Below are 12,894 nucleotides of genomic sequence, written 5' to 3'. Positions count from 1 at the left end.
GCAATGGTTTCTTCTTCTTTGTACCTGTACAAAAGGTATGACAAGATTCTGTAAAAAATAAATGTAAATAAAAAGGTTATTACAAGATTCCGCATTAAAAAAGGTAATATCTAGATTCTGCAACATTCTATGATTTTGTTCCTTGTATCCTTTATATCAGTGTGTTCCAACCAGCGTGCCTCCAAACTACAACTCCCAGCCTGCTCGGACAGCCTTGGGCTGTTCAGGCATTCTGGGAGTTGTAGTTTTGCAACAGCTGGAGGCATGCTTGTTGGGAAACACTGCTCAACAGAGGACTACAACAAAGATGCAGGTCCCCCTTGGATGCCGCTCTGGCCGCGGGGGATCAGATCAGCCAAGATGGCGGACGGAGGTCCCCTCACCTGCCTCCTCCGTGTAAAATAAATGTAAAAAAAAAGTGAAAAAGCCCCTCCCCCAATAAAGTTTTAAATCACCCTTTTCCGAATATTAATACAAAAAAGCGTAAAAAAAGATAAATAATAAACATATTTGGCATTGTTGCTTGCGTAAATGTCCGAACTATAAAAATATAATGTTAATGATCCATACGACGACGGCGTAAACGTAAAAAAAAAGTAAAAAATTTCAGCTTTTTTTTTTTTCCACATCATACTGCAAAAGCATTTAATAAAATACAATGAAATGTCACATGTACGCAAATATGTGGAACAAAACAAACTACAGATCATGCGCAAAAAATGAGCCCTCACACATCCCTGAATATGGAAAAATAAGAAAGTTAGAGGTGGTCAAAATAGGGCAATTTTAAAATACTGATTTTGTAAACAAAGTTTGAGATTGTTTAACCAGCAGTGCAATATGTAACCATGGGAATCATTTAATCGTATTGACCCAGATATTAAAGAAAACATCTCCTTTTCACCGCAAAGTGTACAGCGCGAAAACAAACCCCTCCCCCCCCAAACTTGCAAAATTATGATTTTCGCTTACATTTCCTTACACAAAAAATATTTTTGGGGGTTTACCACACATTTTAGGGTAAAACGAGTGATGTCATTACAAAGTACAACTGGTCACGCAAAAAACAAGCCCTCATATGGGTCTGGGAATGGAAATATAAAAGAGTTATGGATTTTAGAAAGTGAGGAGGAAAAAAACGAAAACGCTAAAATAATTGTCCGCTGTGGCCTTAAGGGGTTAAAGCAATATTTTCCACACAGTGTGCCCTGCCCCCCCCCCCCCCCCCCCCCCCCCCCCCCCCCCCCGGCTGTAGCAAAGTTTTGCAACAGCTGGGGGCACCCTGTTTGCAAAACACTGGGTTTAACCCCTTAAGGACCCATGGCGTACCGGTACGTCCTGAGTCCTTTCCCTTTCTATAACGCGGGGCCACAACGTGGCCCCGCATCATAGCGGGCCGGGACCCGTGGCTAATAGCAAGCAGCAGTGATCGCGGTGCCGCGCGCTATTAACCATTTAGACGCAGCGTTCAAAGTTGAACGCTACGTCTAAAGTGAAAGTGAAACCATGCCGGTTAGCTCAGGAGCTGTTCGGAATCGCCGCGGCGAAATCGCGGCATCCCGAACAGCTGTTAGACACGAGGAGGTTCCCTACCTGCCTCCTGGTGTCCGATCGCCGAATGACTGCTCAGTGCCTGAGATCCAGTCATGAGTAATCAAGCGGCAGAATCATCGATCACTGGTTTCCTATGAGAAACAACTGATCAATGTAAAAGATCAGTGTGTGCAGTGTTATAAGTCCCTATGGGATAACAATGATCAATGTAAAAGATCAGTGTGTGCAGTGTTATAGGTCCCTATGGGATAACAATGATCAATGTAAAAGATCAGTGTGTGCAGTGTTAGGTCTATGGGATAACAATGATCAATGTAAAAGATCAGCGTGTGCAGTGTTATAGGTCCCTATGGGATAACAATGATCAATGTAAAAGATCAGTGTGTGCAGTGTTATAGGTCCCTATGGGATAACAATGATCAATGTAAAAGATGAGTGTGTGCAGTGTTATAGGTCCCTATGGGATAACAATGATCAATGTAAAAGATCAGCGTGTGCAGTGTTATAGGTCCCTATGGGATAACAATGATCAATGTAAAAGATCAGTGTGTGCAGTGTTATATATAACACTGCAAAAAAAAAAGTGAAAAAAAAAAAGTGAATAGAGATCATTTAACCTCTTCCTATTAAAAGTTTGAATCACCCCCCTTTTACCATTTAAAAAAAAAAAGTGTAAATAAAAATAAACATATATGGTATCGCCGCGTTCAGAAATGTCCGATTTATAAAAATATATAGTTAATTAAACCGCATGGTCAATGGCGTACGCGCAAAAAATTCCAAATTCCAAAATAGTGCATTTTGGTCATTTTTTATATTATGAAAAAATGAATAAAAAGTGATCAACAAGTCCGATCCACACAAAAAGTGAACCACTAAAAACGTCAGATCACGGCGCAAAAAATGAGCCCTCATACCGACCCATACGCAGTAAAATAAAAAAGTTATAGGGGTCAGAAGATGACAATTTTAAACATATACATTTTCCTGCATGTAGTTATGATTTTTTTCAGAAGTGCGACAAAATCAAACCTATATAAGTAGGGGATCATTTTAATCGTATGGACCTACAGATAAAGAGAAGGTGTCATTTTTACCGAAATATGCACTGTGTAGAAACGGAAGCCCCAAAATATACAAAATAGCGTTTTTTTCCAGTTTTGTCTCACAATGATTTTTTTTCCGTTTTGCTGTAGATTTTTGGGTAAAATGGCTGACGTCATTACAAAGTAGAATTGGTGGCGCAAAAAATAAGCCATAATATGGATTTTAGATGCAAAATTGAAAGGGTTATGATTTTTTAAAGGTAAGGAGGAAAAAACGAAAGTGCGAAAACTGAAAACCCCCTGGTCCTTAAGGGGTTAAAGAAAAGTGTCCCCAATCATTATTTTTTTTCATTGTCATGAAAAATAATGTAGAGGTCACATGTTTCCGGTTGGGAATGGAGCTCCAGTCTGCAGCTAAACACTCCTATGCTTTGATTATCTATCACTACAAAGGGAGCGATCCAAGCCACCAATAGGGGCTTATTTATTGTATCCTTATATTCTCGCCGGTGTCCTCTGTGCCGGAGGGAGGCGGCCATGTTATTGTGGTCCCTAGAAAGCACCATCGGTTCCGCTCCCTATCAATTTTACTGGCAAACTATAACGCAGTTATTAATATCTCACACATACCTCACTTCTCATCCCGTTACATTTCTTATTTATTGTTACAGTACAATATAAAAGAGAGGCGCCATTTTCTTGTAGCCTCGCAAAACACTACTGGGAGATGACAGAGAGGCGATCATGTGACCTAAACTCCCAGAAACCCCTGCGATGCTCGATGCGTTTCAGCTGCTGAGCGATGCTTCCAGGAGCGGCTGAAGACGGGAGCGTCTCAGGAACCAGGTGACATGTTCTCTGTTACTACCGAGCCCTTATGGGTGAACACTACAGAGCGCTGCTTTCGTTTTCTAACCTGCTCTGTAGGAATGACAGTTGAGATCTGGTTGCTATGGGCAACGCCTCTACTCTATCCCCATCACTGGAGGTCCCGCCCATGGCAACCAATCAGTTCGCTGCTTATATTTTCCAAAGGGGCATTGGTTTGATATCTTTGGTTGCTATGGGCAACTGCACTGACATTTATAATAAAGGATTTTTTTTTTTACACAAATTAAAAAAATTGCAACCAAAATACCCTAAAAATTAGCAAAATGGCGGTTTAAAGGAGTAGTCCAGTGCTGAAAACGTATCCCCTATCCTAAGGATAGGGGATAGGTTTCAGATCGCTGGGGCCCCCGCGATGATCTGTATGGGGTCCTGGCAGCCCGTGGGAAGGGGGCGTGTCGACCACTGCACAAAGCTGCGGTTGACAATCTCCGGCTCTGCCATACCGATGTATTGAGGGGGCATGTCGGCCGCCACGTCTTGCGGTGGTCGACACCCGCTATTTGGGCAGAGAGCAGGGGCCCCAGCGGTCGGATACCCCGCGATCTTAAACTTATTCCCTATCCTTAGGAAAGCGGATACGTTTTTCACCGTTGGACTACCCCTTTAAGGTAAAAAGGTGCACTCATTTGGCAGGACTGCTGTTGCAAAACTACAAATCCCAGCATGCTTGCAACAGTTGGAGCCACCCTGGTTGGGAAACGCTGCGCTAGAGCTACACACCGCCATACCGTGCAGTGGTGCTGCCACTGATGTGACCCTTTTTACCCAGCTATGTTATGAAGATCCCTGAAGAATCTGTAGTTAGGGAAACACGTAGGAACTTAAAGCGTAAGTACAATACATCTATTCAGCGCAGATCACGCTGGCGATAATTGTGTGGGAGTGATGTATCGGATTTACACTTTAAAGGGGTACTCCGCTGCCCTGTGTTGAAAGTGAAAGTAAATCGATCTTTACTGTGGCAACCACTAGGGGGGCCAAACTGCAGCTCCCAGCATGCCCAGACAGCCAAAGGCTGTCTGGGCATGCTGGGAGTTGTAGTTTTGCAACATCTGGAGGGTCACAGTTTGGAGACCACTGTTACAGTGGTGCCCAAACAGTAGCCCTCCAGATATTGTCAAACTACAACTCTCAACATGCCTCGACTGCCCAGGCATGCTGGGAGTTGTAGTTCTGTAACATCTGTCCCTTCAGATTTAGCAATTTTCATGACATTTTTGAAAATTGCTGCTCTACTTTGAAGCCCTCTAATTTTTTCAAAAGCAAAAATATGTTCATTTTATGATGCCGACATAAAGTGGACATATTGTGTTTGTGAAGAAAAATAAAATTTATTTGGAATATCCATTTTCCTTACAAGTAGAGAGCTTCAAAGTTCGAAAAATACAACATTTTCAAAATCTTCATGAAATTTTGGGATTTTTTACCAAAAAAGGATGCAAGTAACGCTGAAAATTTACCACCAAAATAAAGTAGAATATGTCACGAAAAAACAATCTCAGAATCAGAATATTCGGTAAAAGTGTTTTTGCGTTATTAATTCGTAAAGTGACGGTGGTCATAATTGCAAAAAAGGGCTGCGTCCTTAAGGTGAAAAAGGGCTGCGTCCTTAAGGTGAAAAAGGGCTGCGTCCTTAAGGGGTTAATTAACTGGTGCCACAAAGTTAAACATATTTGTAAAATGACTTCTATTTAAAAATCTTAATCCTTACAGTACTTATCATCTGCTGTATATTACAGAGGAAGGTGTATTTCTTTCTAGAGTTCTTTTCTGTCTGACCACAGTGCTCTCTGCTGACACCTCTGTCCGTAACAAGAACTGTCCAGAGCAGGAGAGGTTTGCTATGGGGATTTGCTCCTATTCTGGACAGTTCCTGACACGGACAGAGGTGTCAGCAGAGAGCACTGTGGTCAGACTGAATAGAATTCCGGTAAGAAATAAAACTTCCTGTGGAGCATACTCTGGCTGATAAGTACTTGAAGGATATTTTAATAAAAGTCATTTACAAATTGGTAGAACTTTCTGGCACCAGTTGATTGAAAAAATTTGATTTCCACCGGAGTTCCCCTTTAAGTATATGAATCTTTCAGTGAGGCTCTGTGTCTGGTCTCCTGCCAGGCTGGGAAGAGACCAAACTCACTGTATCCCCTATCCTAAATGTATCCCCTATCCTAAGGATAAGATTCAGATCACGGGGGGGGGGGGGGGGGGGGTCCGACTGCTGGGACCCCCTACAATCTCCCCAGCAAGGGGCATTTCGACCACCCCTTGAAGTGGCGTCTGACACGCCCCCTCAATACAACTCTGTGGGAGAGCCAGAGCGCTGCCGGGAGATCGTGGGGGTGGGGTGGGGGGGGGGGGGTGGGGGGTTCCAATCGGTCAGAACCCCACGATCTGAAACTTATCCTCTATCCTCAGGGGGGATATGTTTTTCAATACTGAGCTACTCGTTTAATTGTGGCAGGGAACAGAAGAAAGCCACCTAGTGGCCGTTTTTTCAATTACATTTTAAACATATTTATGTTGATAATTTTAACCCCTTAAGGACCGAGCGTTTTTCTGTTTTTGCACTTTCGTTTTTTCCTCCCTACCTTTTAAAAATCATAACCCTTTCAATTTTGCACCTAATTATACTTTGCAGTGACATCAGTCTTTTTACCCAAAATTCTACACTAAAGCAAAAAGAAAAAATCATTGTGCGACAAAATTGAAGAAAATCACAATCTTGTAACTTCCGTTTCTACGCAGTACAATTTTCGGTAAAAATGACACCTTATCTTTATTCTGATTTTGTCGTACTTCTGGAAAAAATCATAACTACATGCCCGAAAATTAGTACGTTTAAAATTGTCATCTTCTGACCCCTATTACTTTTTTATTTTTCTGCATACGGGGCGGTATGAGGGCTAATTTTTGCGCCGTTATCTGAATTTTTTATCTGTACCATTTTTGTATTGGTCGGACTTTTTGATCGTTTTTTTTTTTCCGTTTTTTTTTTAGTTAAAAAGTGACCAAAATACACTATTTTGAACTTTGGAATTTCTTTGGACGTACGCCATTGACCGTGCGGATTAATTAACAGTATATTTTTATATGTCCGACATTTCCGCACGCAGCGATACCACATATGTTTATTTTTTATTATGGTTAGATATTTTTTATGTGGAATTTGGGAAAAAGGGAATTTGGGAAAAAGAAAAAAGTCGAAAAGTTAAAAAAAAAAAAAAACACCCATTAACCCCTTCCTTACTAAAAGTTTAAATCCCCCCGATTTAAACTTTTAGTAAGGAAGGGGTTAATGGGTGTTTTTTTTTTTTAAACTTTTCGACTTTTTTCTTTACACTTTTAGTCCCCTTAGGGGACTTTTAGGAGGAATCATTAGATTCCTCATACAGATCAATGTGGTTTCATAGAACCACATTGATCTGTGTGCTCGATTTGATAAAGCCTGGTCCTGCCAGGCTTTATCATTCACGGCAAAGCAGCCGGCACAGAACGTGACTTAAGCCCTCCGGCTACCTCAGAAGTGAATCGCCCCATCCACTTCTGAGTCATGAGGGGGTGGGGCTATGACGTCACAAGCTGCCGGCTCCAGCGTTCGGAACAGTTTGTTCCAAACGCTGAGCAGTGGAGTACCCCTTTAAACGAACACGGATGTGTTGATTATGAATTGTCAGTAGAAATCAACAGATACATCTGTTTATATGATTCTAGTCTGCCAGGAATAGATGGCCGCGGCTATCAGAAGATTGCCAGGACCCTCAAACTGAGCTGCAGCACGGCGGGCAAGACCATACAACGGTTTTGCAGGACAGGGCGACTCAGGACCGAACACGCCATGATCAACCAAAGAAGTTGAATGCACATGCTCAGCGTCATATCTAGAGGTTGTCTTTGGGAAATAAATGTATGAGTTCTGCCAGTATTGCTGTAGAGGTTGAAGGAGTGGGGGGCCAGTCTGTCAGACCATTTTAAATCTCTACTATACACTACAAATGTTCAGAGTGCTTTCCATTGGTGACACGGCAGATGTCTAGGCCGTAATCCAGTTCTGTCCAGCATCTCCTCATATATGGACTCCACTGTGTCAGTCATGTATTGTCTCATCTCTGATCACGGCCTGTCAGCAAATTCCTTCTTTTCCAATCGTTCCTAGTAGTCAGTGCGTTAGTCTGTGTTTCCAGTTTGTCGTCTGGTCACAGCTCCTGAAGAAGAGGGCTGTGATCCGGGCTGGGCCGTTGGCTCTGGCTACGGGCAACTAAGTCAGCTTTTCTTAGATTTTTCAGTCAACGGCCTTTTACCACTGTTGTATCTTTAAAGGGGTACTCTGCTGCTAAACATCTTATCCCCTCTTCAAAGGCTTGCGATTTCCCGCAGCACCCGGCGTTGTAAACAAATGTCGGGTTCCTGCGCCAGTGGTCGTGACGTCACGACCACGCCCCTTGTGATGTCACACCATCCTTTTTGAATTGGCAGTTTTTGTTATACCAGTATTTGGCAGTCACCAACCACTTTGGTTAGTGATGGCACAATCTCAGTTACTAGTGAACGATTAGTTTGTTGCTTTGCAGCGTTTTGGACAATAAAAAATAAAATAAAATAATAATAATGTTAAAAGCTAAATAGGCCACTTACGGGGACCTACAAACACGTATGCAGTGGGGATCAAAAGTTTGGGCACCCCAGGTAAAAATTAGTATTAATGTGCATAAAGAAGCCAAGGAAAGATGGAAAAATCCCCAAAAGGCATCAAATTACAGATTAGACATTCTTATAATATGACAACAAAAGTTAGATTTTATTTCATCATTTACACTTTCAAAATAACAGAAAACAAAAAAATGGCGTCTGCATAAGTTTGGGCACCCTGCAGAATTTATAGCATGCACTGCCCCCTTTGCAAAGCTGAGACCTGCCAGTGTCATGGATTGTTCTCAATCATCATCTGGGAAGATCAGGTGATGTCAATCTCAAAGGTTTTAAATGCCCAGACTCATCTGACCTTGCCCCAACAATCAGCACCATGGGTTCTTCTAAGCAGTTGTCTAGAAATCCGAAACTGAAAATAGTCGACGCTCACAAAGCTGGAGAAGGCTATAAGAAGATAGCAAAACGTTTTCAGATGTCAATATCCTCTGTTCGGAATGTGATTAAGAAATGGCAGTCATCAGGAAAAGTGGAAGTTAAAGCAAGATCTGGAAGACCAAGAAAAATATCAGAAAGAACCGCTCGCAGGATTGTGAGAAAAACAATTCAGAACCCACATTTAACTGCACAATCCCTCCAGAAAGATCTGGCAGACACTGGAGTTGTGGTACACTATTCCACTATAAAGAGATACTTGTACAAATATGGTCTTCATGGAAGAGTCATCAGAAGAAAACCTCTTCTACGTCCTCACCACAAAAATCAGCATTTGAACTTTGCAAATGAACATATAGACAAGCCTGATGCATTTTGGAAGCAAGTTCTGTCGACCGATGAGGTTAAAACTGAACTTTTTGGTTGGAATGAGCAAAGTTACGTTTGGAGAAGAAGGGGAACAGAATTTAATGAAAAGAACCTCTGTCCAACTGTTAAGCATGGGGGTGGATCAATCATGCTTTGGGGTTGTATTGCAGCCAGTGGCACAGGGAACATCTCACGAGTAGAAGGAAAAATGGATTCAATAAAATTTCAGCAAATTTTGGATGCTAACTTGATGCCATTTGTGAAAAAGCTGAAGTTAAAGAGAGGATGGCTTCTACAAATGGATAATGATCCTAAACACACCTCGAAATCCACGGGGCATTACATCAAGAGGCGTAAACTGAAGGTTTTGCCATGGCCGTCACAATCTCCTGACCTCAACATAAATGAAAATCTATGGATAGACCTTAAAAGAGCAGTGTGTGACAGACAGCCCAGAAATCTCAAAGAACTGGAAGACTTTTGTAAAGAACAATGGGCAAAGATACCTCAAACAAGAATTGAAAGACTCTTGGCTGGCTACAAAAAGCGTTTACAAGCTGTGATACTTGCCAAAGGGGGCAGTACAAGATATTAACTCTGCAGGGTGCCCAAACTTTAGCAGACACCATTTTTTCGTTTTCTGTTATTTTGAAAGTATAAATGATGGAAATAAAATGTAACTTTTGTTGACATATTATGAGAATGTCTAATCTGTAATTTGATGCCTTTTGGAGATTTTTCCATCTTTCCTTGGCTTCTTTATGCACATTAATACAAATTTTTACCTGGGGTGCCCAAACTTTTGATCCCCACTGTACGTTCAGGAAATCTTTTTCTAATCTTTCTTTTCCCACATTTCTTGTATTGCAGTCCCAGGGTCATGACTGCTGAGAACTTCCCATGATCTGTGTCCACCACAGGAGCCTGAATTCCATGTCCAACCCATCGGCTGGAGGATGAAGACGGACAATGATGAGATGACCAAGAGGATATTGAATGTCACCCTGGAGATCATCTACCTGCTGACCGGAGAGGTAAGGGATTCAGATTTTGGAAAACTCCCGTTGTATCTCCATCTCAATCTCCTTAAAGGGGCACTCCAGTGGAATTTATTTTTTATTTTTTTAAATCAACTGGTGCCAGAAAGTTAAACCGATTTGTAAATTACTTCTATTAAAAAATCTTAATCCTTCCAGTACTTATGAGCTGCTGTATACTACAGAGGATTTTCCTTTCTGTCTGTCCAAGGTGCTTTCTACTGACACCTCTGTCCTTGCCAGGAATTGTCCAGAGCAGGATAGGTTTGCTATGGGGATTTGCTCCTGCTCTGGACAGTTTGAGACATGGACAGAGGTGTCAGCAGAGAGCACTGTGGACAGACAGAAAGGAAATTCCAAAAGAAAAGAATTTCCTCTGTATTATACAGCAACTGATAGGTGCTGGAAGGATTAAGATTTTTTTTTAATAGAAGTGATTTAAATATCTGTTTAACTTTCTGGCACCAGTTGATTTAAAAAAAAAAAAAATGTTTTCCACCGGAGTACTCCTTTAATGCTGTCTCATTTATTAGGATTATGGACCCGTGAAGAATTCCATCCGACCTGTGACCTCCCGTGGAGGACTTAGCAAGACCCAGAACCCCACAGTGGTGTCTTCACCGATACAGAAGGGACACCGCGAGGAGGAGATCCTGGGCCTCACCAACAAGATCATTGAGCTGTTGACTGGAGAGGTAAGGACTAAGTGACCTTTATACACCAGTGTTTTCCCAACCAGGGTGCCTTCAGCTGTTGCAAAACTACAACTCCCAGCATGCCCGGACAGCCTTCGGCTGTCCGTGCATGCTGGGAGTTGTAGTTTTGCAAGAGCTTGAAGCACCCTGGTTGGGAAACATTGTTATATACAGATACCTTTTACTACAACTGTGTGATTCTTAGACAGTGCAAACTTAGACTAGACAGTCTTCAGATGCTCCAGCTGATGACAGTCTCTCTGTACAGTGGGGCAAAAAAGTATTTAGTCAGCCACCAATTATGCAAGTTCTCCCACTTAAAAAGATGAGAGGCTGTAATTTTCATCATAGGTTATAACCTCAACTATGAGAGACAGAATGAGAAGAAAAATCCATAAAATCACATTGTCAGATTTTTTAAGAATTTATTTGCAAATGATGGTGGAAAATAAGTATTTGGTCACCTACAAACAAGAAAGATTTTTGGCTCTCACAGACCTGTAACTTCTTTAAGAGTCTCCTCTGTCCTCCACTCGTTACCTGTATTAATGGCTCCTGTTTGAACTTGTTATCAGTATAAAAGACACCTGTCCACAACCTCAAACAGTCACACTCCAAACTCCACTATGGCCAAGACCAAAGAGCTGTCGAAGGACACCAGAAACAAAATTGTAGACCTGCACCAGTCTGGGAAGACTGAATCTGCAATAGGCAAGCAGCTTGGTGTGAAGAAATCAACTGTGGGAGCAATTATTAGAAAATGGAAGACATACAAGACCACTGATAATCTTCCTCGATCTGGGGCTCCATGCAAGATCTCACCCCGTGGTGTCAAAATGATCACAAGAACAGTGAGCAAAAATCCCAGAACCACACGGGGGGACCTAGTGAATGACCTGCAGAGAGCTGGGACCAAAGTAACAAAGGCTACAATCAGTAACACTACACCGCCAGGAATTCAAATCATGCAGTGCCAGACGTGTCCCCCTGTTTAACCCAGTACATGTCCGGGCCCGTCTGAAGTTTGCTAGAGAGCATTTGGATGATCCAGAAGAGGATTGGGAGAATGTCATATAGTCAGATGAACTCAAAGTATAACTTTTTGGTAGAAACTCAACTCGTCGTGTTTGGAGGAGAAAGAATGCTGAGTTGCATCCAAAGAACACCATACCTACTGTGAAGCATGGGGGTGGAAACATCATGCTTTGGGGCTGTTTTTCTGCTAAGGGACCAGGACGACTGATCCGTGTAAAGGAAAGAATGAATGGGGTCATGTATCGTGAGATTTTGAGTGAAAACCTCCTTCCATCAGCAAGGGCATTGAAGATGAAACGTGGCTGGGTCTTTCAGCATGACAATGATCCCAAACACACCGCCCGGGCAGTGAAGGAGGGGCTTCATAAGAAGCATTTCAAGGTCCTGGAGTGGCTTAGCCAGTCTCCAGATCTCAACCCCATACAAAACCTTTGGAGGGAGTTGAAAAGTTGAAAGTCCATGTTGTCCAGCGACAGCCCCAAAACATCACTGCTCTAGAGGAGATCTGCATGGAGGAAGGGGCCAAAATACCAGCAACAGTGTGTGAGAACCTTGTGAAGACAGAAAACATGTGACCTCTGTCATTGCCAACAAAGGGTATAGAACAAAGTATTGAGATGAACTTTTGTTACTGACCAAATACTTATTTTCCACCATAATTTGCAAATAAATTCTTTCAAAATCAGACAATGGGATTTTATGGATTTTTTTCTCATTCTGTCTCTCATAGTTGAGGTTATAACCTATGATGGAAATTACAGCCTCTCATCTTTATAAGGGGGAGAACTTGTACAATTGGTGGCTGACTAAATACTTTTTTGCCCCACTGTATGTGTCAGGTTTCTCTCCGGTGTCAGGACGTGGCGGTCTTTCTCTCTGTGGAGGAGTGGGAGTATCTAGAAGGACACAAGGATCTGTATATGGACTTCTTGATGGAGACTCAGCAGTGCCTGCCATCACCAGGTAAGTGCTATCACTAGATACACACGTGCTCTGATAAATCCTTAAAGAGAACCTGTCACCAAGCTAAACTTTTAATATATTGTTCCTTATGTAATTATAAGAGACTTTGCTATTTACTTGCTGTTAAAATTCTCAACCTTTTATATGTTTTTAAAGTGATTGGAAAAACGGCCACTAGGTGGCTCTGTTCTGTTCCCTGCCGCAAGTCAAACAGTTAGTTTG

The 12,894-nt window shown here is 42.1% G+C and overlaps 1 protein-coding gene across 3 annotated transcripts in view; it reads left to right on the top strand.

The window, feature by feature from the left end:
* The first annotated feature begins 3,226 nt into the window (after positions 1–3,226).
* LOC130358245 (oocyte zinc finger protein XlCOF7.1-like) overlaps positions 3,227–12,894 on the top strand; it is a 28,079-nt gene continuing 18,411 nt past the window's right edge. The window contains exons 1-4 of one of the 3 annotated variants that reach the window (XM_056561194.1): positions 3,227–3,446; positions 9,813–9,976; positions 10,513–10,674; positions 12,549–12,672. In XM_056561194.1, coding sequence (XP_056417169.1) covers positions 9,899–9,976; positions 10,513–10,674; positions 12,549–12,672 — 364 coding nt within the window. In that variant the 5' untranslated portion in view covers positions 3,227–3,446; positions 9,813–9,898. Of the gene's footprint in view, positions 3,447–3,855; positions 4,320–6,928; positions 7,379–9,812; positions 9,977–10,512; positions 10,675–12,548; positions 12,673–12,894 lie in introns of those variants that run through there. The other 2 variants (XM_056561195.1, XM_056561196.1) reach the window with 2 other exon arrangements.

This window comes from Hyla sarda, chromosome 2 (genome assembly GCF_029499605.1).
Source record: "Hyla sarda isolate aHylSar1 chromosome 2, aHylSar1.hap1, whole genome shotgun sequence".
In the NCBI taxonomy this organism is placed as follows: domain Eukaryota; kingdom Metazoa; phylum Chordata; class Amphibia; order Anura; family Hylidae; genus Hyla; species Hyla sarda.
The sequence above is the reverse complement of the archived record's forward strand: the minus strand, read 5'-3'. Positions and strand labels throughout refer to the sequence as shown.